This window comes from Tetrao urogallus (genome assembly GCF_951394365.1).
Source record: "Tetrao urogallus genome assembly, chromosome: 1".
Taxonomy (NCBI): domain Eukaryota; kingdom Metazoa; phylum Chordata; class Aves; order Galliformes; family Phasianidae; genus Tetrao; species Tetrao urogallus.
Window position 1 is genome coordinate 72,389,840 of NC_136813.1, and position 25,054 is coordinate 72,414,893.

Genomic DNA, 25,054 nt, shown 5'->3' on the forward strand with positions numbered 1-25,054 from the left:
TGGAAAAGATCTCTAATATCTATTCCAACCACCAACCTATTACACCATGCCCACTAACCATGTCCCTCAGTGCCACATCTACTCATTTCTTGAAAACCCCATGGATGGTGAGACTACCACGTCTCTGGGCAGCTTGTGCCTCACCACTCTTTCAGGGAATAAAGTTTTCCTAATATCCAAATTGAACCTCCCCTGGTGTAACTTGAGGCCATTCCCTCTCATCCTATCACTGCTACTTGGGAGAAAAGGCTTACCCCCGGCTCACCACAGCCTCCTTTCATGGAGCCTTAGAGAGTGATAAGGGCTCCCCTGAGTCTCCTCTTATCCAGACTGAACAATCCCAGTTTCCTTAGCCACTCCTCATAAGACTTGTGCTGCAGACCCCTCACAGCTCTGTTGCCCTTCTGTAGACACACTCCAGGTCCTCAATGACACGATATTTTGACACAATATTCTTGACCGTCAGAAAGTGTTTAGCAAGTAGATTAGTGTGAACGTTGCTATCACAAAAAACATCTCCTCCTGCTGAATGCTTTTATAGTACAAGGAAAGCATCGAGGGATACTATTAATATGGGGGGAAAAAAATAAAAATAAGTTCTATCTCATCTGAAACCCAGCACCCTGCAAATGCAAGGATTATCCTAGGGAACACACGGGTTGGAAGGATTTAACCGAGGGCACACGCCCGCAGCTCCGCGCCCGTCCCGGGGCCGCTCCCCGGCCTCCTCCTTCCCCCGGCTCCCCTCGTCCCGCCCGGGGGTCGCCGCCCGCCCCGTCCCGGGCCGTGTGGGCCGCGCCAAAGCGGAGGCGGGCCCGCCCCTCCACGCCAGGTTGATCGGCTCCGGCTCGCCGCCCGCCGCCTTACCGCTAGCAGAGCCTTCGCCCGCCGCGTCTGCCGCCTCACCGGCCGCGGCCGGGCCATGGTGCCGGCGCCCGGGGGAACCCTGCTCGCCGCCTTCCTCGCCGCAGCGCTGGCCGCCGCGGGCAGGTGAGCGGGGACGGGTGACCAGCCGGCGCGGGGTGCGGGGACGGAAGGGGCTCGACGAGGAGCTGGCGGCCCCGCGGGGGTCGGATCGGGGGCTCCGGGCACGGTGAAGGCACGGTGACACCAAAGCTGTGTCTCTTCCTTCGGGAGAAGTGATGGTTTCAAGACACTCTTGAGGATAGAGACAATTACACCAAGTGTAGAAAAGTGTGAGCTGTTCAAGTCTTTGCTTTGCTTGTGTAAGTAGGTACTTGACAAGGCTGACAGGGCAGGTGTTTGTTGTATTCCGCGGTGACAGGTACGCGCCAGAAGTAGAATGGCATTTCGGCATGGAGCTGCGTGCGACAGGGGAGGGGCAGCTGGGGGTCAGGGAAAGGGTCTGCACCAGAGGGCCGTGGGCGGGGAACGACCTGCCCAGGGCAGTGGGCACGGCCCCGAGTGCTGGAGTTCAGCGCTCTCAGACACAGGGTTTGATTTTGGGTAGTGCCGTGTGGAGCCATGGGTTGAACTCAGTGGTCTTTGTGGGTCCCTTCCAACTCGGGATTTGCTATGGTTCTGTGGTTCAGTGAGAAAGGATGTATAAAACTCTACTCCTGATGAAGCCGTTCCAAACTTTCACCTTGCAGTGTAGATAAACCAAATAAAAACCCACAAATACAACAGCGAATGAGCAGCCAGTAAGAGGAGGATTGACAGCAACTACAGCAGCAGTCTTCAGGATGCTGTGTGGCTTCTTTGCTTAGCATCGAGGTTTATAATCAAGCGGAAATGTGCTGCTCTAGCATCTTTGAGGCCAGCAAGTTGTCCAATCTTCAGGAATTCCAAACCTGCTTCTGTAGAAAGTACGTTTGCTCCTTACGGTGAAAACTCTCAAATGTTCACGTTGATTATTTCTTGAGATGTTGTGTATTTGCATTTCAAACATACTGGAACATGTAAAACTGCAAAACAAATGCTGTGTCTTCTATTGTAAGAAAACATAAGCTTTTCACACTAAGTTGGAAAATCCTACAGGAAACCCTGCATAAGTTTGCTCCACAGCCTGTTTTGGCCACGGTGGTACTGTGTGATCACAGAATCACAAAACTGAATGAGTTGGAAGGGACTTCTGGAGATCATCAAGTCCAGCTCCCTGCCAAAGCTTGTTCCTTAACTGTAGATCACAAAGGAAAAAGCATCAGATCTTGTGTATATCCAGAATAGGAAACTTTGCAACCTCTCTGGGCAGATACCTCCATCTTCTATTAAGACTGTCGTTCCCCTTTTTGTACTGGAAGGAAGGGGAAAGAGAGAGTTTCTTTTTTTTCTTAAAAAAAGAAACTGTAGGCAAACTTTTTATTCTAGAAGGAAGTCACCCTTCAAAAAAAATAATAAAAACAAACAAAACAAGCAAACAAAATGTTCTGTCATCTGGCAGAATGTATGATGTGAACTCATAAGAGAGTTTTAAAGAATTTTTTACAAATTCCTAACTTGTAGGAGAACATCTTTTGGTCCTGAATAAACTTACTGGTCAAAATGTTAGGTTTAATGCTAATTGTTCGCTAGCAGCAATATTCAGAATCTTTCAGAAGCAAAATTAAAGAAATGGGTAATATCCTGTCTTTAAAGTTAACTGGAAACTGCTAATAATATAACAGACTTTTTTTCCCATCAACAGTGGGCAACTATTGTGTGTGCAAGAGCTGGAAAAAAGTATCCTGTAGAGATCTTATGGAAATAGTACACTAAATCTATTCAGCAGATGTCTTGGAGAGAAAAAAAAAAAAAAAAGTAAAAGCTCATAAATGTTCCTCTCCACAGAAAATGTTAGTAAAAGACAAGATTAATAATGGCTGAAAACAAACAACTCTATTTTAGCTCAAACCACAACTGACTGTTATATCAGTGTTTTAAAGACTTGCTCTCTTTTCATCTGCAGCTGTTGCTGCCATATAATTTTGTTCAGATGGAATAGATCACTCATTAATGCTGGTCAGGAAAACATGACAAGAAACTTTTTCCATTTTTGAGATTTTTACTTACATTTACTTTAATTGTTATTATTATAATAGCTGCTAATGAGAATTAGAGTCCAACACAGCTATTAGCTCAGTTACTATCATAGAATAATAGAATGTTTTGGATTGGAAGGGACCTTTAAAATCACCTAATTCCAACCCCCTGCAATAGGCAGGGACACCTCCCACTAGACCAGGTTGCTCAAAGCCCCATCCAGCCTGGCCTTGAATTCTTCCAGGGAAAGGGCATTCACAACCTCTCTGGGCAGCCTGTTCCAGTGTCTCACCACAATATTGAGGATATTAGTCCCAGTGTATCAACTAATCCAGATCAACTGACGTTAGAATCACAGAATCATGGAATGGCTGGTGTTAGAAGGGACCACCAAAGGTTATCTGGTACAACTCCCTGCAGTGAAGAAGGAGCTAGCTCTCTCTAGAGCTGGATCAGGGTGCTCAGAGCCCCATCCAGCCTGACCTTGAATGTCTCTGGGGACCAGACATCCACCACCTCTCTGGGAAACCTGTTTCTTCACAACCCTATTTGCTGGTGAAGACTGAAGCAAAAAAGTTAATGAGTACCTCAGCCTTTTCCTTGTCTGCTGTTACTAGATCAGAGTTGCTGTTAGCATCCTGATCTGTGGAGCAAATAAACTTTCTGAATCATAGGTTGGAAAAAACCTCCAAGATCATGAAGTCCAACCCAACTCAGCCTCACTAACCATGTCCCTCAGTGCCGCATCTACATGTTTCTTGAACACCTCCAGGCACACAATGCTCAGTGCTTTGAAGGAAGCTGTCAGATCCTGTCTAAGCTTTTGGAATGTTCGACTGAAGCCAAGTTCTTCTTATCTTCTCTGAAGTTTTCATTCTTTGTAGCTTTTATCACCATGCACACCATATGTAACTCACATTTCTTGGACATGAATGTAAAGAACAATACATAATATAACCTGATAAAGCAGAAGTTAAACTTTTCTATCGCTACTGGAATGTCAGCTGATATACCTAAGGTTCCCATCTCTCTTCTTACAGCTGTGCTAGTGGCTCACAGGGCTCACAGTGATATTCTGCTAGACAAAATGGCCAGCTCCTTTTCTGTCATCTCAACTAGTGAGGCCCTAACTGTAAAAGTTCTTATAATCCATCTTGAATGTACTTTACTAGATGCTATCTTACTAGTGTCAGCAAAGTCACAGTCCCATAATACCAGTTTGCTGCAGTTTTGGCCTTCTGTATGGCCGAATTGGCCCAGTGCTGTATGGTACCGATTCTGAGGACAGAATACTTCAGCAGAGATGTGGAGACTGATTTTGCCAGATGATCTGTACAATTTGTCTTCACTCACATATTTAAGCTGCAAGTTATTCAAGGCCAGGCATTGTTCTTAAATCAAGTGGACAGTGCCAAGCACAGCTATCTCATTTAGACCTCTCAGTGCTCCTTATGAAATCATACAGAAATATCATTTAGGAAGGGATCGGACATCTCTGGTTTGTATTACTTCTCCCAACGATGTCTGGAAAAGTCAAAGTGATGTTCTCGCTACCAGGATCTATTTCTTTCATTTGTACAAAATGCTGAACTCCTGACAGCAATAGCTGAACTGCTGAGTGATATTTTTTTATGGATGGGCTAACTTGGCAAAACTGTTTTTGCTCACAGATTTTTGAGATCTGGGTGATTCAGTTTACCTTTCCCACTGCCAAAGGCTGGCTTTAACTTGGTGCTTTTTGTGGAAGTCAGAGCAAGTCAAAGGCCTTGTCCAGAGCAGTATCTAATAAAGTTCAGCTGCATTTTTTTTATTTGCAGTATTATGGAAGATTTCCCAGTTTTAACAGAAGTTCATACTGAAGTTCTGTGGATATTATATACTTTGTAAAGGCGTTTTTATTTATCTGCTTCTGAACTGAATTATTAAATAAAAAGTTCCTGAGTGAGTCTGTCTTCCTGTGGAAATGAGCATCTTCTGGAAAGTAATAAGATTCAATTTCCTCCATGCTTCAGGCAGTTTAACCTTCCAGAGGAATAAAAGCACTATCCACTTGAATTCAGAGGTGGCTTGGGAATGAAAGCAGAACACTTTTACTATTACAGATAAAGTTCAGGGGAGCTTTCTAGCCTGTAAGCAGAACATGATAGTTAACTTGCATACTCACAAGTGATGTAAGCCAGCAGAGTTTGGACGAATAAAAAGAAAAAGGATTCTTTTGCTGTCAGTATATCTAGAGGCAGAGTGCTGATTTCTAACAGATACCTGTACAGGAGTTGTAGCTTTTACATACACCTTTTCTCCTGCCTCAAAATGGGTTGTAGGTAGTCATGTAACCATGGGGCTGATCGTGAAGGCTGTGTGGCTTGAAGCATGTGTATATATTCACTATTTTTAATAGTTTGTATTAATGATGTTTGCAGTAACTCTCCCAGTAAGAGTGCAACTCTTACAGATAAGTGCAGGAGGATATGTGTGAAGTTCTACTGTTAGGTGTTATCACCAGCAATGCCATCACTGTGCATTAGATTAAAAAAAAAAATGCAAAAATTCCTGGATTGTTGATTTTTTGTGTACTGTGCAACATGGTGTTGCTATATGTTGCCCTCTCAGCACCCCCAAATCACTTGATACAAAACCCTCACAGGGAAGGTATTTACTGTGTCAGAAACAGCACTTTGGACTCTGAAGAAAGTACATTTTGAGTTACTGCCTGGAAAAAGCAACAGAGATTGAGGATTTGGGTTAAAGAAGAGAATTTTATAAGGGGGACATGCATGTGGTATATACAAGTTAAGCATCAGCAACTGGGGTGATAAGAAAACTGGGATCATCACACACCTTGTAGCATAGATTAAACCTTAGGCTGCTGCATATTTCCATCAGACTTATAATTTTGACAGCTAACATCAGCGCTTGATCTGAAGAGCAATTTTGGGCCACACTGAAGTACTGAATGACTAAAATGGCTGTATGGGCAGGGAGTTGTGTGCAGCCAGAGCACACAGTACTCTCTGCGTTTCTGTAATCAAGGAGCACATATGCATTGGCTGTGAGCCTGCAGGGCACTGAATTTACGGGACTGACTGGATGTTTGGGAAGGTGCTTTGCTGTAGAATCAGTAGTTTGTCATCTGGAGCAAAACAGCATCATTGATCCTTCTGATGCAAGCTGGAATAGCCCCGCTGACTTCACTGAGATTAAAAAAGACTCATTCTAGCAGGGGACCTGGGCCTACTTTTTTGCCTTTGCCATGTTTCTCATTAGAAGAGATTTATGTTGTGCAGCTGATTTATTGCAGGTGAGATGCTCCCTTTGCCCCTTTCTCCAACTGAGTGCAATTTCACAATCTTGTCAAGAAACGCTATTAATTGCTTCAAGGTTTGGTGAGATGAAAATGCCTGACAATGGATAAAACACTAGGGAAATGCACAAAGGACTGTAGGGCAGAATGGTCTAAAGTGTATTTGCCTGCTGGAGCTCATCTTTATCCTTCCTCATGCAGCTCAAGAGCTCGTGGGCAGCTGGTGACTGTGAGCCAGCCAGGAGTGTGTCGCTATGGTTCTAGGCTGGATTGCTGTTATGGCTGGAAAAAGAACAACAAGGGCCACTGTGAAGGTAATATGAGCACTTTATGCTTGTTTCTTCTCCATGGCTGTGTACTTAGGATTAATAAAGGGGTTTCATGTAGGGCTTCCAGAAGTCAGAGAAGGAAAGCTTGTGTGGGATTGAATATATTGATTATTTGGGAGAGTGAAAAAAATGTGTTTGAGATTTTATCTCCTTAAAAAAAGCAGAGCTTTAGGTAAATGGCACCAGGCAGTAAAATATAGATTCAAAAATTCTTAAGTCCAGAAGGGACCATCTGTTCTAACCTCCTGCATACTCAGACTGAGAGATTGGAAACATTCAATGCTTCTGCTATTACAGCTGTCAAATAAATGCTAAACATGCAACATCTTCTGGTGCTACATATGGATGCGTGAAATCAATTGATTCCCTTTTTTCTTCAGAAGTACACAGCCTCTGAGAACCAGGAAGCTTAACTTTCTGGAAATATAAATGTTACCTAAGCAGTAAGTGCACCTGATTTGATCTTGGGTAGGCAACCAGTGTTCTGATCTGTGGATTGTTGGCTTAATGGAGAGGCAATGAGTAGACTTTTCTAACCTGTTACAAGTCCCAAGAGGAAGTTAATGTGGACTCTCCTAGCTCTACTTAAGCAAAACACAAAAAAATCTTAAAATATGTGTTGGAGGAATCTCAGATGTTGCATCTTTGCACCAGTTTGACGTTACATATCTAGTGATTTTGAACATAGGCTTAGAATTAGTCACTGCTAAAAATCAACATCCTGTTGTTTTAAAGGGAAAGGTGTCCCAAAGTCTCTTTTCTGTATAGCATGTCAGTTGATAAAAAAAGTGACAGATGCACTTAGTAATATTACTGTATTGTTTAATAGCAGCTTAGGTTTGGTGCAAATGAATCAATGGAGGGACAACTCGCAATTGTAACTTTGAGGAGCCAGTGGAGTAAGCTGTTCTGTTTTAAAGCAATAAGTTACTTTCGTACTAGAATCCAGATTTCATAAGTTTTTAAGGTGATTCTTTGTCAGATTTCTTTGAAAAGCTGTAGTGTACTCCTGCGCTGTAAATCAAAACATAATGTTGTTCTCTGATTCAGAGCCAAATATTCAACTGATCCACATTTGTTTTCCAGGGACAATGTCAAAATATGTCTATCCTTCAGACATAGTGCTTCAGTACTTGTGAATGAACCTTTAAATGTAGGGAAGGTGTTTGAATTAAGCAAGATGAATTTTGTGGGTTTGAATTATGAATTGTGAATTTTATCTATACAGCAACTTACATTGTGATTTTACTGTTTCCTATATTTCAGCTAGCAGAGTAACTACAGAAAGTGGCTGGATGCATACTCATTTGCTGATTTTTGCTAGAGCTAGTGCTGATTTAAATACATTGGATTGCTTTTCCTAAAGAACACTCATTTTGATCATTACATTGACTTTAGAAAGTCTAGCCTTAAGCCTTACAAAAACCAGCATTTAATTTCTGGCTGATTATGAGGCTGAGAAAATTTTTGCTCTTTAACACATCCAGAGTAAGCCCAGCCCTCTCATACAAACTTGATGAAATTGTGAATATTGGTATGTGTGGTAAGGACAGGTGTTTGATCATTTGACAGATGTGCTCTGGATATTCCTCTGTGGGATAGATATGTTCTCAGATGTAAGTGAGGAGATCCCAGAGCCACTCTAGCATCAATTGACTGATTTTCTGGCTGCAGGAGACTGCTCCTGCCTCTTGCCTGCTCCAGCAGCCAAATGTAGCAAATGGAGCTCCTGGCTAGCTGCTTCCCACAGGTGACTTCCCAAAATAGGAAATGGGAAAAGAGCAGAATATGTACAAAGTATGAAAATGTGCATCAGAAGTATGGCAGAAAGGAACATTGGAGAGGGTGCTAAAAGGAGCCCCTTCTTTTCCAGGTATTTACGAACTGAGAAAATTCACTCATGCAAGTTGTGCCAGCATCCCTGTTCTCCAACTGAAATAAAGCATTGATTGGAAGCTATGATGTCCAAACTAGAGGGAGAGGTCTGGAGGATGCTGAATTTCCATTATAAGTGTCTGGACAATTAAGCAGAGGAGGAGTTCTCAAGTAGAATATTTCTAATTTTTTCTTTTTCTCTCCTTTCTCTGCCTGATCCCCTCAGCTATCTGTGGACATGGCTGCAAGTATGGTGAATGCATGGGACCAAACAAATGCAAATGTTTCCCTGGATTTACAGGAAAAACCTGTAATCAAGGTTTGTGCACATGGGGATTTTACTCCAGACTGAAAACAGACTGATCATTTTCTGTCCTCTTTTTTTTTTTTTTTTAAATATGGATTGTCACTTTCCAAACTTTTAAAATGAGACCTTTCCTTATTTATATAGCAGAGTTTAGACTAGTTTGAGGCTCTTACCTCAAGAGAGGTGCTGGAGATGCAAGCTCTAAGCCTCCTTCAGCAAACAGGAGTTTGAACCCATATCGTGTATTTCCTTCAGGCTGGTAACAAGGGCAAACTGTCTCAGAGGATTAAGGCATCGAGAGATGATACAGAAAACAAGAAGAACTGAAAGTCAAATCCAGAAGCTATGCTATTTTCTTAACTAACTTCCTCAGAAAAAACGTGCAATTATATGCTAGATGTGTTATTTCTCAGTCAAATTTCAGATGCCATATTGGTGACAACTCTGCTTCTTTGTTGTTACTGTTGGAATATTTGAAACCCGTGAATGTGATCAGATGAAAAGAGTGAGTCACTGTGGATGGAGAAGCCATTCTACTGCACTGCTGATGAGTGAAGCATGGCATAAGGACCAGAAACAGATGGGGTCTATGCATGCTGCCTTCCTAAGCACCTGCAGGTGCTTAAAATCTAACCTAAATTACCCTCTTTTAATTTTAAGGTATACCCCTTGTCCTGTCACTATCAGAACATGTAAAAAGTCAGCCCCCTTCCTGTTTATAAGCTCTCCTCAAGTACTGGAAGACCACAATGAGGTCTCCCCAGAGCCTTCTATTCTTCAGGCTGAACAAGCCCATCTCACTCAACCTTTCTTCATAGGAGAGGTGCTCCAGCCTTCTGAGCATCTTCATGGCCCTCTTCTGGGCTTGTTCCAAAAGCTTTTCATCTTTTCTGTTTTGGGGGCCCCAGATGTAGACAGAGTTCTGCAGATGGGTTCTCACAATGGCAGAGCAGAGGGGTACAATCCCCTCCTGCTCCCTGCTGCCACCTCTCTTTTGTTGCAGTCCAGGACAGTGTTGGCCTTCCAGGCTGCAAGAGTGCACTGCTGGCTCATGTCCTGCTTTTCACCTATCAGTACCCCCAAGTCCTCTGCAAAGCTACTCTCACTGAGTTCTTGTCCAAGTCTGTATTTCTGTTGGGGATTGCCACAACCCAGCTACAACACCTTACACTTGGTCATCTTAAACTTCGTTAGATTACTGTGTGCATACTTCTCAGGCGTGTCCAGGTCCCTCTGGATGGCTTCCCCTCCCTTCTATTGCATCAACTGCATTTGCAGTACTACTTCACTTGCAGTAGGTTCGGAGACTGAAACTTTGTGGAAGTAATGTATACACCCACATGTGCAAATTGCCTGTTATTTCCCTGGACTGTCCTATCTTCATGGCCAGGAAATTTTTAGGAAAGTGGAGGCTAGAAATGCCTCAGAGCTGTTTCACTTGTTGCAAACCTCAGAAGTGTTTGTGTCCCAGTAGCCAGAGACACTCAATGTACAGGCAAATGTAGCCTTGGTCTGTCCTTACAGTGCAGTGTCCCATTGAGCAAGTTCATTATGAACTAACTAAAATAACAGATAGGGACCTCTATTAGTCTGCCTCTGAGTCTGAGCTAAAATTACCTTATCTCAGTTTCTCTTTTAGGGCTGTGCACACTACCTCTGCTTTACTGTGCACTGTGCAACACAGGTGCAGCTAAGCACTTTTGAAAACGTGTGGTTGAAGTGGAATAACTTCTATTCCCTTCTGGTTTTTTTGTTATGAGGTCTTGGTTTGTTAGTGGAACTAAAGTAACATCAGAAGTCCAATGTGATTTCCAAGCTGATAGGTTGTTGTTTTTCAAACAGACCCTATGTTTAAAAAACAGTACACTGCTCTTTTCCTCCCCTGATCTAAGCTGTAACAAATAGTTCTGTGCATATATAGGTATCACAAAGTTTATGAGTGGTCTGGAGTTCATTTTCTCTGATCTGTAGGGTGCATAGATGTGAGAACAGCTGCTTCTCCTATTAGATCTGGAGCTGCACAGTCTCAGTGCTTGGAGAGTAGCATCTCTATTGAAGTTACACGGTTGGTCATTTGTGCTGTTAAGTGCCTGCTGAATGAGCTGTATATGCTGATGTGTTCTGCTATAAGTTCTGTCTGGTTGCAAACCATGTGTCAAAATATTAGAGACAAAGGTGTCAGTTCACAGAAATCACAAGTACAGATGTTGTTCCTTTGTTCTAGGACCGGTAGCACTGACAGCACGTAAATTGAACTTGGTGGGATTCTGGTTTTCTCCCTGTGGAAGATAACAATGGGAGTTTGAAATCAACTTAGCTTCTTGCAGAATCTTTTAAATTGCAGATTGTGAAAAGCTGTCGGGATGCTTTTATTCTCTGGATTTTGAGAAACTGAGATTTCTTGTACTTTTATTCTTAACATCATGTGATTCTTTTTATGTACTGAGTTTCATCTTGACTATACATCCCTGCCCCGAAAACCTTGGTGCCGACACATGCACTCAGGGGAAAAAAAAGGAAATCTTTGTTTCTTTGTTTCACTTTATCTGAAGCTGATTTGCAGTTCTTAGTCTAATGTTTTAGCTCTTCTAGTACAGAGGTCATCTGGAGAGCTAAAATCTCCAGCTAGAATCAGAGAAGCCTGGCAGAATAACTCCCAGAAAACATAGCAACTGCCTTTCTCCTGACCCTTTCACCTCTTTCTAATGGGCTGCCAGATGTGGCCAGAGTTGCATTAGTTTTTCAGGTGTAGAAGTTTATGCGCAGCAGTCTATATGTGATAGTTTTCCAAGCATTCTTCCAGACAGATGGTTTGCTACATTCTCATTTTGCAAGGGGCTGGCTCATTCTCAATCTAGGCTCTTTTACTGTGGGGAATTAAAGGCATTAAGCAATATCATAAGCCTATACACATTAATATATACTTATACATACTCAACACTCACTTCATTTCAATGACTTCTGCAGATCTGAATGAATGTGGACTGAAACCACGTCCCTGTGAACACAGATGCATGAATACACATGGCAGCTACAAGTGCTATTGTCTGAACGGGTACATGCTCATGCCAGATGGCACATGTGCAAGTAAGTAACAGAGCTGACAGGATAGGCACACCAAGATCACCTAATCACATTGGACTCCAGCAAAATTTCATTTTGTGATAAAAGGATTTTGCTCATTTAGGATGGGATTTTTGCCTCAGCAATTTTGATAATGTAAGCAGCTGACAGAGGCTTTCAGTTTGACCAAGTAAATTAGGTCATAACTGTATTTCTGGGATCCAGAGGAATTTTTGTCCTTTTAGAAGTAAAAATATTTGATAGTGCTAGCTCAAATGAAAGTCATTACATAAGCTTGGTGCACAGCCTTGCTGTTTCATCTATTGAATGAATGAATGAAGCAATCCAAACAGTGCATCAATACTGAGTATAGTTTACTGTGCTGAACTTCATGCCGTTACTCTTTGTTTTAAAATTCTGCATGCCCTGAATAATTTATTTTCTATGAGTGCTGATATGCTTCCCACAGTTACTGCTGGCTTCTTGCTAACATTTGTCTGCTGTGCTAAGTCTTATCTGAACTGAATTTCTGCCTATTGTCTTTGTGGCTGAACAAGTATTCTGCATTGTCAGCTAGCCTAATTTTCAGACTTCTTATTTTTCAGTGATACTGTTTTGTTTCTGAACAATACTTTCTTTTTCCCCCGTAGTAAAACCACTCCATACAGGTAGTTTTGCTTTGAATTTCACAAAACTCAAGGTAGCACAGGGGCCTTTTTAGAGTCTGTTGGACTGAAGCAGATACATCAGTGAGACAAGAAAGCAAGTTGATCTCAGCAATTGAATAACCTGTTTGAGAAATCTGTCCTCAACCAATGAACCTGGCTGCATCAGGTGTTGCACAGTCATTCCTGTGGATAAGAGAGACAACTCTAAACTCTGAAAAGATTTAATCTCCAAACTTTATAGAGAGCTATTCACCAGACAGAGTGTCCATCTGGTGAGTTTGCTGTCAATCTTGAGATAATTAGAAAAATATGCAGCCTTGGTGAAAGCAGGACTGCAGGGTCCTGCAGGTCTGGGGCAGACAGAAAAGTAAGATCTCCTGGTTTCTGTCTTTGTTATGGCAGGAAGACTGAAACTGCAGCAGAATGTGTCTGGGGCCAGAGCTTTTGGAGGCCTCCCCTTTCCTGCAGTGATTGGTGCATCTTACCACCAGACAGCTGCTGTGGATTCTTTGAGATCTCTAAGAAATGGATATATATTTCTTCTGTTTCTTCCAAGATAATCTGTGTATTTGCTGACATCATACACTGAGCTGTTTTTAGCAAGGCCACTGTATTATGGACAGCTGAACTTCAGAAGCTAGAAGTACTGTCAAAAGCAACCTATCCTTTGAGCCCACTTCCCTTTGAACCCAGAGGGTACTGGATCCTATTTTGTGCCATCCATTCCTCAGTTTCACTACTCTGAGCATGAATGCTCTGTACAGCTGCTTGACTGAACCAAGTCAGAAAACTAGATCCAGATTGTAACTAGACATTTTTGCTGAATTAGTTTTAAGTCTTAGTTCTGGATGGGTTTCATGATTTAGGAAACCATGTTTGTACCAAATTTGTACAGAAATCAGAGATACTCTGTCCCTTACTTAAGCCAGTACAAAACACTGAATTTCTCAGCAACGGTGTCCAGTTCAGAGTATATATGAAAAAACTGCCTGAACAGCTGTGAGCCCAGAAGCTTGTATTTCATTTTGGCACATTATTTTCCAAACAGAACAGTGGAACCTGACAAATACTGATACAGAATGAAACTAAATTTCAGGGGAAAAAAATGATTTTTCAATGGACAAGAAGTCTTCATGACTTCAGGAGACAAACATAATTGAGGAGACAAAGACCTGTGTATTCATCCATCCTGAGCTTCTTTAATTTAATCCATCTTCCACTTCCAAAGAGATTTTTTATTTTTTTAAAGCAGAAACTATGAATATGAAATGAAATAATAAACTGTTTATTCAACTAGAAGTTATTCTTGCTTAACTCTACTTGACTCCCATCTCACTTGATGCTAACTTAAGATTGTACTCTTACGAAATGCTGGTTTAACTCACTACTCAACTAGCTTACTTACTTTTTATTATATTATTATTAATAAATTTTTATTATAATTTTATTTATTATAATTTTATTCAAGCAAACATTTTGAGCAAATGTTCCTTTTAAATCAAAGTCTCCATGATGTTAATCTCCTTAACAGAAGTACACTTAGTCTGAGCATTCAGGCTGATGGGGGGAACCATACCAAGTACTGTGGAACCAGATGTAGAAGGGTATCAGAAGTGTTTGGGTTTTGACTACAGGGAGCCACTTCCTCATGCAGAGAGTAGGTTAGTGCCTAACACAAAATCATCTGAATTCTACAGGAATTACTGTGCTAAATCATAGCAGTAATTTGTCTAAGCTAATACTCTGTCTTAACTTGGCAAACAATAGGACCTTCAAACAAAAGAGGAAGAAATCAGAATGACCAATTAAAGAAGAATACTTAGTAAGTTTCTTGATTGTCACTTAGGAGGTAGATAACTGTGACAAAAGTATATCCATGTTTTTTAATCTTACCTACTGCTACTATCTTCATCAATACTAAAATAAAACCCTATTTCAAATATTGTCAATTTTATCACTTACGCACAGAGCCTAAGCAAACCAGCTTAAGAAAAATGATTTAGCAGCAACAGTATGTGCATTCTATTAATACTATGTGGCAATAGCTATAGGTTCACCTGCACACATCAGTGGCCTTTCTATGCACTTCATTGCGCACATTTTGAACCTTCTTGTGCCTCCACCAATGAACAAGTTGCATTTTAAAATAAAATTATCTTTTTCCACTTAAGTGATGCGCCAGTCAGGCACTTGGTTTTGTCTCGGATTACTTTGCAACTACTCCAGATCTCCCAGTTAGAAAGAACCCATATAAAGCTGTGTTTCCCTGAATGCAGTAAAAGTGATGTAGTAGAAAAAAATACCTTAGCATACACCTCCAACTCTTCTAGTAAACACTTCCAAATGCTGCTTCTCTTCCTGGCATCGTAGTACTAATGCATGCAGGATATTTTCAGGATTTTAGACTTAACTTCTTATATACCTACTACATTTGGTCTGCTTTTCTAGCCTCTCATAACGCGCTCTCAGACGAGATCTAAACACATTTTTCTGTTTAAAGGCTGATCAAAATAATTTCCAGTAATTCACACTCCTAGCCAATCCTGGACAAACAAGACTTATGTACTGACTAGTGCCTCTTCAGATTCAAGTATCTGTTCTGTAAAGGATCAAAATAAATTGCACTTTCAAAGTCCATCAGGCTAAGTAATTTTTAAGCAATTTTAGGAATCAAGGTCTGTATAAAAGCATGTTAAATGTTAAGAAATAAAAACATTTCTCTACTGTACTGCATGATAAAAAGCTGAAGTGATGGAAAATTTAAAAAGCCTTTTTTCTAGTTTGAGCAGTTCTGTCTGTATTTAAAAGATAATAGCAAATCAGAACGGATAATGGAGAAAAAATGGGGAATAAGAGCAGACAGGAAAAGAACAAAATGAAGGGGAAGGGGGACAAAAGATCTATCTCATGAATTGTATTGTTAATATGTTAATGTATAGACAATTTGACTAATAATGAATGAGATTTTGTTGTCCTAATTATTTTTCTACACTCATTCAGATCTAAATTAATAATGAAGTGTGTGTTACCAGCTTAGATTTTTGCTCTTTTTGTTATTTTAAAAACTGTTTTCAGGCTCTAGGACCTGTGCCATTGCGAATTGCCAGTATGGTTGTGAGGAAGTCAAAGAGGAGGTACACTGTCTTTGTCCATCAGCTGGCCTCCGTTTGGGACCAAGTGGGAGGACATGCATTGGTATGGTTAGAGAGCTCACTCTCAGCTTCTTTTTTATAGGATCCCCAAAAACTCAAGAGTTTGGGGAATGAGTAATAAGTATTTATCCCTCCTCACTAGCTTTTCTAATGCTTCTTGTTATTTACAGTGATGCAAAATGTGCATGCTTTTTAAATAATAATTCTTATAATATAATTCTTTGGACTAGTTCCTTCCACAATAAAGAATCAAATGTTTTGACATATACTGTAGTCATTAAGAGATTTTCTGTTTCTCTGAAATTCCTACGTGCAATATAGGATGTATATGTCCCAGTGACATAATGCGTTATAGGATTTGGGAGTCATGTTTGGTTGTTTTTTCCTGTATTGTGATGACCAACAATAGGAACTTCTATATTTTTCTACAGAAAACTCGACATCATTTTACGTAGGGATTTCCTGTGATAAGGTAGCATTGCTTCGTAACACTTGGTACTGTTTAGTGGCAGCAGTTTTACACTGCTATCTGAAAAGGCAGGACTGCAGTATTGCAATCTGGTGCTGAAATGGCACTCATTTTAATACTGAAACTAAGCTAGCGTCAAAACATCAGCAGACATGAAATGAACCCTCCAAAGCATGGACCAGCCCAAGATGGAGAAGAAGAGGCAGTGAAGTGCATGTCAGGGAGCAGCAGTAGCAGGCTTGTTCCCTAAAGGGGATAAGCTGAGAGCCACAGGTGACCACACCACTAGCAGTGTTATGTCTGCACTGACCCATGTCCTCTCCCACAGCATTTGATCACACTGGCTGACCAGTGCTTATAACAGGGCAAGTGACAAGGTCAGGTGATAAATGAGGTCCAGTGTCTGTCCAAGGAGTCTGGTCAACAGGAGGAATACAAGATGGGAAATAAAGGTTTAATGTACATCCAAGGAGTCCATCCAGGAGGTGGATCTGCAGTAAAACTACCAACAGAGTAGTCCTGAGGTCCATGCAGGGACAGGACTGGAAATGGATGTGATTGCAGCACATTTGGGCAGGAATTCAAGGCCCAGGAGCTGAAATGGCACTCCTCAGTCCATGGTTGGGTGGAAATCTATGATGAGGTTGGTTCAAGTGTGCGAGACCTCTCAGTATGTGCAGGAGCAGCACAGAAACATTTCCAAAGCTGGAATATTGCTGTTGTTGGTCATCACAAACAAACCTGAAAGGCTATGGAAGCATTTATTTTTCAGATTGTATGCTCTCTGCTAAATTGTTTTAAATTTAATAGAAAATTGAAAATTGTAACTGGGAAATGTTTCATTTTCTAGAGTTGCCCGAAATATAAACAAGTTTTTGCAGTGAGTTCTAGTTAGTACAATGTCTTTAACAACATACCTGATTTCACATTGCAGTATGGTATTTCTCTAGCAATGTATTGGTAATCTCCAGTGGTATCTCCTACTGTATTGGTAATCTCCAATGGTATTTCCATGCTAAAAAATGTGTTAAATGTTGAAGAGTTTGACGTGTCAGATATAGAAATGAATTTCAGCTCTAATGGCCAAAACAATATTATGCTTAACATTTCAAAAAACAAATTAATGCATCATCCAAGAGGCAGTGCTGCATACAAGGACAGTTACTATATGAATTATTCTCCTTAATGTACAGCTATAGTATCAAGTCAAGTATGAATGTCATATAGCATGAGGCTTTTTTTTCATTTTTAGGAATTATAGAGTAAGCTCATATGGATATTTTGCTTAATTTCTAAACTGTAAACACTCCAACATGAGAACATTATTTCTCTCTTTCAAGTGAAATGAATTTGTAATTGGAAATATTCAGCTTTGAAGAATCAGCAAGGTTCTCTGACTACCAGCAAGAAAGTTAATTTTTGTTTGAATTGTTTAAGAGCTACTTGAAGGTGAACACTGTTGACATATATTATTAAATAGAATCAAGAATTGGTTCTCTTCCTGAATTATTCAGGCAGTTATTTTTATTTTCTTGTATTGAGTCTATTTGCATTTACCTTGCTTGCCCAAATGGATTTGGAAGATTGCTGGTACATATTGATAGAATGTAAAACACACAGAAAGGTGTATCCAGTGGTTAGAAATAGCATATCCCTTCTTGCTATACAACTTGTGTTAAGTCACTCTTTTCTATCACGTGTTCTCTATCTCTAAAATGAGAGAGCGACTTCCTGCTGTATAGCATACTGGATGTGAAGAAGATTCTAAGATACTCTTAATACTTGAGTGTTAGTTACAGAAATGTTATAAATAGGTAAATGTTTGAAGATCCATGGCTATTTGTCTTAGCTTAATCCTCCTAAGAAGCTGCATTATTCATGAATTAAATTGATAACATTTAATTACAGTGACTATTTAACAGTGTTCATTTCCTCCCATACCAAGCTGCCTTATTAGTCCAAAACATCTGCCACTGTTACCTCCTGCTGGGCAGAGCACTTGCAGTCTGCAGTCTCTCCCTTGACTTGGCCCAGCAAGGGACGGTGCAAAGATTCAGCTGAAAGAGCTGCTGCCCCCACTCTTGCTGCTCTGTTTCCTGTTTCTGAGGCCCTCTCTTAAACTATTCTCTGATGTTTCAGGAATCCCTCCCTCTCCTATTTTGTGACCTTATGGGAAACCACTGACCTCAGTGGAGAGCCCATACAGTCAGTATGGCTTTTGCTTGTCAAGTCTCAAAATCTTCCATTAAGTTAGTGGACGTTTTGCTGTTTCATTCATATTTAGACATGCAAAAGCCATTCCCAAGTGTATTCATTATAGGACTTATTTATTGAATGCTGTGTGATAGCCAAGACCAAACAAGATCCTGCTTGACTGTTTTAATTTCTCTTGGATCTGACCAGCATCCCTATTTCTGCTCTAGATATTGATGAATGCTCCACTGGCAGAGCCGTCTGCTCTTTCAATCGCAGATGTGTCAACACATTTGGAAGCTACTACTGCAAGTGCCAGCTTGGTTATGAACTGAAATACATCAGTGGCCATTATGACTGTGTAGGTAAGACTTAGCCCATGTAATTTATTTCTCCATTTTTATCTTTTTTTCGTTCCCACATAATGCAACTTTCCCATCATTGTCTGAAGTACATTGGCCTTGTCTAGAGATGCTACCTTAGAAATGTCACTAAGAATATTTTTTATGACTTCTGGAGCTTTTGTTCTCGGTTTTCTCTGTGGCCTTATTAAAAACTTGATCACTGGTACTTGCAAATTACATTGCCTCCTTGTACCAAGTCATCTTTAAGCTTTTGCAAATGATGTACAAAAGGGTGTTGTATGTTAACAACAGTTGATGAACTCCAAGAAAGCGCTAGTTTTGGTATAACTGTAGTCAAAGAGCTTGTTCTTTTGACTTTCAACCTTTGATGAATAAACAGTCTCACAATCTTTTTCTATTTTATTTTCTGTGTGTAGTTAATGAGCAATGTGAATCAAGACAGTTCAAAACAGTAGAAATAGTTGTTTGGATGGATAGTACAGAACCTAAAAAAAAAATGAATGTATAAAATAGTAGGTCTTAATTACTTTTCAGGTCTTTTTTGCATGTCGGCGTTTCTCACAAACAGAAATAGAGGAAATGTTGTTATCTTGATCTACCCAGTTAAACAAACATCAAAAGACCTTTATTTCTGTTTCAGACCATTAGCTAATGGTGAAAGAATGGCAAAGGGTAAGGTTCTGCCGTGGGCACTGCAGTTCACTAACTGAGAGCCAGCAAGAGTTAGCACAACAACACATCCAAAAGCAAATTCGTGTTTTCTGATTTATTTTTTTTTTTGCCTGAGATTGGCACTTAAGGGTGGGAGGGAGATCTCAAAGCAGGTTTTGGATACTGGGTATTGGAATTAGAGCTTTGTATTGTAAGTAGCTCCAATGTTAAAGAGGAAAAAGTGCTTAATTTTTTATACAGTATGTGTGTATGGGGGAAAGATTGAGAGGTCTCAGTTGTCAGGATTTTATCACTTTATCTGGAAACCCGGATCTTGGTCTCAGAAATTCTGTTTTTTTGAGTCAGTCTTCCTGCTACTTGTGTCCTACTTGACCTACTTGGAGAATATGCCCTATGAGGAGAGACTGAAGGAACTGGGGTTGATCTCTTCTCACTGGTGATAGGTGACAGGACGAGGGGAAATGTCCTCAAGTTGCATCAGGGGAAGTTTACGTTAGATATCAGGAAAAAATTTCTTTACAGACAGGGTTGTTAAGCAGTGGAATAGGCTCTCAGGGAGGTGGTTGAGTCACCATCCCTGAATGTGTTTAAAAACTGTTTGGATGTGGTGCTTAAGAACATGATTTAGCAGAGGGTTGTTAGAGTTAGGGTAATATGTTTAGGTTGCAGTTGGACATGATGATCTTGAAGGTCTTTTCCAATCTAAGCAATTCTATGATTCTAGATACTATGATTCTACCTGGAATCTATCAGCTGCTAAAAATGAAGCAATCTGGGTAAAATGCTAATGGTTCAAATGTGTGTACAATCATTTGACTCCCTCATGTGGGAGAAGTCAGAAACGTGTTTGTGATGTAGCAAAATAGTGATAAAGGAGAACGAAATCTGTTACTCTTTGTGTTTGTACCTTTTGTTGTCAGCTAAACATAGTATTTTCTACTGAAAGTCTAATTGTACCTTTTTCATGCAGCATCATATGTCTGCCTCGAACATTAGAGGTAGAGAGAAGATCTCAAGATCCTGTCCTTTGTTAGTTTCAGTTTCATGTCTAGAGTGAATGAAAGAGTGGGGAAGACTTGGTGAATTATTTTCATTGACATTACACATTTTGCGATGCCTTTTGTTAGCAGAATACAGTGCACAACCTACAGTTTGAATTCTGTTCTCATTCAGAAGACAGTAGCACTCTTCTGGGATGCTTTGCATAAGCCTACAGCTGTATGGCTAGAGCTGAAACTAAGCATATTCTCTTAACGTTAATTCTTCTGCCTCCAGTGGCCTCTGGACCATCTTAGCACTAGTAACTCTAGTGCTTACAGTACAGCTACAAGCAGGTTATCATGAAGCATGATTATCAGCCCAGTTCTAAGGCATTTCTGTCTTTCCCTAGATGTAAATGAATGTGTGACAACCACACACAGGTGTAACCTCCATGCAGAGTGCCTCAACACAGAGGGATCCTTCAAATGCAAATGTAATCAGGGCTACCAAGGAAATGGATTTGACTGTGCTGGTGAGTACCTCAGGAACAGTACTATCTTCCTTTTCTGCAATAATTTTTGGTTACAAGGACTTTTCTAGGAAAGACCAAGCTGAAAAGTACTATAATATCCACCAAAGCAAATCTCCACGCATAATCATTTATTTATTATAAGTCATTGTGTAGTTAGTTCAAGTATTATTAGCTCAAATGAACTTTGCCTGTAAACTTTGCCTTCCCCATAGTATCACTTGAAGTGTCAAGTAGATTTATTTATTTATTTATTTATTATATAATTATGAAGAAACAGGGAAAATAGCTTTAAACAATTACTATTTTTTTAATTTTTTACAACTAGCCTTTTGGAAGGCTACTAAATTTCTTCCAGAAGAGATTCAAGGTAACTTAGAAAAAAAATGAGAGAAAGGAGGAAAGCCATGACTCCTCTGCTAAATTATTTCCACTTATAATTTCCCCTTTGTCTATTGAATATTGAAGACTTTCTTTAAAAATATCATTGTCTGTTTCTAACTGCACGTGACCCTTCAAGAAGAAAGATGGAAAAGGCTGCCCTTTATGTTTAAATAAATCTCTTTACTTACTTACTCTACTTATCTTTACTAGAGTTAGCAGAGATTTTACTCACAGTGTTATTAGAGATGTTTTCCTCAGGAGATATTCAAAATTTTTTAATAAAAGATGTGCAAATAATTTTAAAGCTCTTTTCTATAGAAAATGAAGTCTACACGATATATAAACCTTTTCTTTCCTCTTTTTTTTTTTTTCCCCCAAGTAATCCATGATCAGATATGTATTATTATTATCCATGAACTCTGATGTCCTATGAGTCTCTCTATTACTCATGTTCCTACTCTCATCATAATGGTAGTTGAAACCTCCAGTATTGCATCAATGTTGACACTTGCAGCATTTGGAATACACTTTATCTGCATGAGAGTTTATCGATCCTAATCTTTTCTGCATTTAATTTTAAATGCACTCACTATGTATTGGCATTGGTTTGAAATCAATGGTTCCAACTCCAAAGGCATTTGTATCCTTTGGCTCTCAGGTCTGACTTATTTTACATATTTTTCTGTATTTTTATTCTCTAATAATGTATTGGGCATAGATTTCATTTTTTTTTATATAGTATGAATTTGACAGTGCTGTGCCAAAACTGTATACGTGCATATATACATATGTGTATATATATATATATATACTGCATAACTATATGTGTTTATATATGTCTTCTCCTATGGTATACTCCAGGAACCCATTATATTCTTGCAGGTGTAAAAGTTTTGGGTATTTATTCTTCATGGTTTTGTTACAGTGTCTCTTAGCAGTCATGCCTTGGTGCAACTTTGAAACATAATTAAATGTTCCATAGTTTTTTTAGAGTTATGCAAATACAATTTTTAAAACCCAAAGTTGGTCTAAGATCTGAAATATCCCAATGAAAAGTAAAGGGAGCAATAAGCCCAGTGAAGAGGGTTTTATTTGTTATTAGTATCTGAAGTTATTTTAGTACCTATCACTGTAAAATTGAAGCATGTTAACATACGTTAAACACAAAGCAAGCAGTTGTCTTAGTAGGGCTAAAACTGTATTTGGGAAAATAAGAAAAACATGAAGTTTAACTCCTAAGTTAATTTTCTGTTAAGTTTCTACTTCCAGTGAAAAATGTTGACTTGATGAGGAGAACTAAATACACAAAAACTTGGCTGATAATGAAAGGCTTGATTTGGACCTCAGCAAAGTTGTTTGGAAGGATTGCCATTCTCAAATTCCAGTTATGTGCCAGTTTGCTTGCTAGACTGCATCCCTTGTGATTTACCACTGCAAGTGACAATGAAAGAAAGACACAATGAGTCTTGAGAGCTGGGTGAACATCAGGACAAATTGATAATACACATCTTAATGTGGTTCTGTTAAAACAAAGTACATCATCAATAAGTGTTGGGCAAATATATCTTGGCATTATTCTGGTTTTCCTTTTTAATGAGAAGCTGAAATTTTCAAATTTCATTTTGCCCTAGTTATTCTTTCCTCAAGCAGAAACAATGCAAGAGGAATGCTTGCTTAAATGTGAACAAAGGAAATATTTTGCTTATGGAAAGGCTATCACACAGTTTTTAATGTCTGGCCCTATTTAAAAAAATTGCTGAAGATGGACAGTTTCTTGTTTTCCACTAGCATTTCTATTAAATTGTTCACTCTCTGCACACTTCCCTATGTCCTATTTCTAATTACTGTATTCCATTTGTCGTTTAGAAGAGGAAGAAGCTGTGAACTTAGAACATGCTAAACAGAAAATAAATGTAATGCAGGAGAGGATAGAGGAATAAGACACAGCAGTGAGAGCCATTGGCAGAAGGTCAAAAAGCAAGGGACCAACTACAAAGAAGAATACAGTAATAGAAAGAAAAAAAATCAGAGGTATATACACGTGAAAAGCAGCAGTGCTAAAAAGAGACTGGATTCTCACGTGGTACTTCCCACACAAACACTGCCTTTCTTTGAGGAGAAAGTTGATTTTGAATGTTTCAGTGGTTGATTTATACTCAAATTGTCAAAAAAAAAAAAAAAAAAGCAATGTAACAAAGGGGGGCCAGATGAGTTTTATTTGGGCAAATGTTTATTCAAACAGTGGCAGAAACACCAATTAGGTATAGCAGTATACACTGAAATGCAGAGTTTTCTCCATGTTATAAGACATTTGTGGAAAATCTTTGGCTTCTCTGAAGTCAGAGGAGATTTTGCTGTTGGATTTGATAGACTGAGAACACTGTCCTCAGAATGTGGGGGATTGAGGCTGTGGCAGTGACTGCAGCTTCTGCAGCCAATTCCAGCTCCCAGCAGATGTGCCTGAGGTTCTGCTGCAGATAGAAGAAGGGCTTCTCAAATATGCCCTCAGTACTGTATATAATTACTCCCATAGGGTGACAATCCCATTTCCACAAGGAACCATCAATTCTTCATAGCAATTGTCTGAAGTATATAATGAGCTGGTTACCATGGCAGCAGCATATAACAAATGAAAAACATTTTAATATATAGCTTAGTTTTCAGGCTATGAAATGAGAGGAGATAAGCACATTGTTTATAATGAAACTTCTATGACAGTATCTCCTCCTGCTACCAAATAACATAAGTGAGATGATGTGAGATTCATCTTTGTACAGAAGTTGGGGGTTTATGCAATTTATATATCAATATGCCAACTTAGCAGAAAGCTGCTGAGACATCAAGCTGCAGTCAGTGCTGCTTGTTTGAATATGACCCGAGGTTGTTCCTTTTATCCATCCAATATGAAATGTTGGACTCTATTTCTGAACTATCTGTAGCACACATTTCATTTAACAATTTATAGCAGTGTAAGTTTTCCAATGCTCCCTAAAAGGGTCCTAGCCATTTCCACATTTGGCCTCTATCTTGCTGCAATCTGTTGCTTTGCTCAGGTTCATATGTTTCCTGATTTCCTATTGTGAATTGAAAAACCACATTTCCCTCACCGTATGCTTCAATGTGTATTCCAGCTTTTATTTAAGATTAGGGTCCCAGAAGGTTCCATAAGCAATTAAGATTCCTGGGGAAACACAAACCTATCTTTAGTTCACTTTACTTACAGGAAGCTACAGAATAACAGGAAAATGCAGAACTATCTTAAAGCCTCCATCCTTCAGGCATTGCTCTTAAAATGTTGACAGTGGCACTCTTTTTAATGCCCTGCTGCAGACAGAGGTTTCTGTTCTTCATTATGCTTTGCTTTGCTGGATATCTAAATGGCAATACAAAACCACAACAACTCTCTTTGTCCCTTTTATGTTACTCAAGTTCCAGTTTTGCTCACAGGGTAAACCTATACAAGATTTTGTTTTCCTGTTAACTTGCCTGGATTGAGAAAAGTTTGGGTTGGCATCATACAGTTTCAAAGCTTAAAAAGCCATTCTAGTCATATCACTTGTCAGGTCCTTATGATTCAATTCAAGATAGACTCAAATACTGCTGCCATCCCTTGATGTGTAATACTTAAGATGATGGTGCTTAGAAGACCAAAACAGTCTAGAACCTCTGTATTAAATTATGTGTTAAAACTTTAAGAATGTTTTAGGTTTCTCTGAAAGAGATATCCTTCACTATGAGCTCTAGAACTTTTTAGAGTGAATTCTGAAACTGTTGATTTAATCTG

The 25,054-nt window shown here is 39.7% G+C and overlaps 1 protein-coding gene across 1 annotated transcript in view; it reads left to right on the forward strand.

Annotated features, from left to right (window-relative positions):
• Nucleotides 1–922: 922 nt before the first annotated feature.
• The window catches only part of EGFL6 (EGF like domain multiple 6), a gene marked incomplete at both ends in the record, with an annotated part of 40,657 nt that continues 16,525 nt past the window's right edge, over nt 923–25,054 (forward strand). The window contains 7 exons of the mRNA XM_079540592.1: nt 923–990; nt 6,485–6,597; nt 8,714–8,806; nt 11,762–11,881; nt 15,601–15,720; nt 18,570–18,704; nt 20,767–20,889. Of these exons, the coding sequence (XP_079396718.1) occupies nt 923–990; nt 6,485–6,597; nt 8,714–8,806; nt 11,762–11,881; nt 15,601–15,720; nt 18,570–18,704; nt 20,767–20,889 (772 nt within the window). The remainder of the gene's footprint in view (nt 991–6,484; nt 6,598–8,713; nt 8,807–11,761; nt 11,882–15,600; nt 15,721–18,569; nt 18,705–20,766; nt 20,890–25,054) is intronic.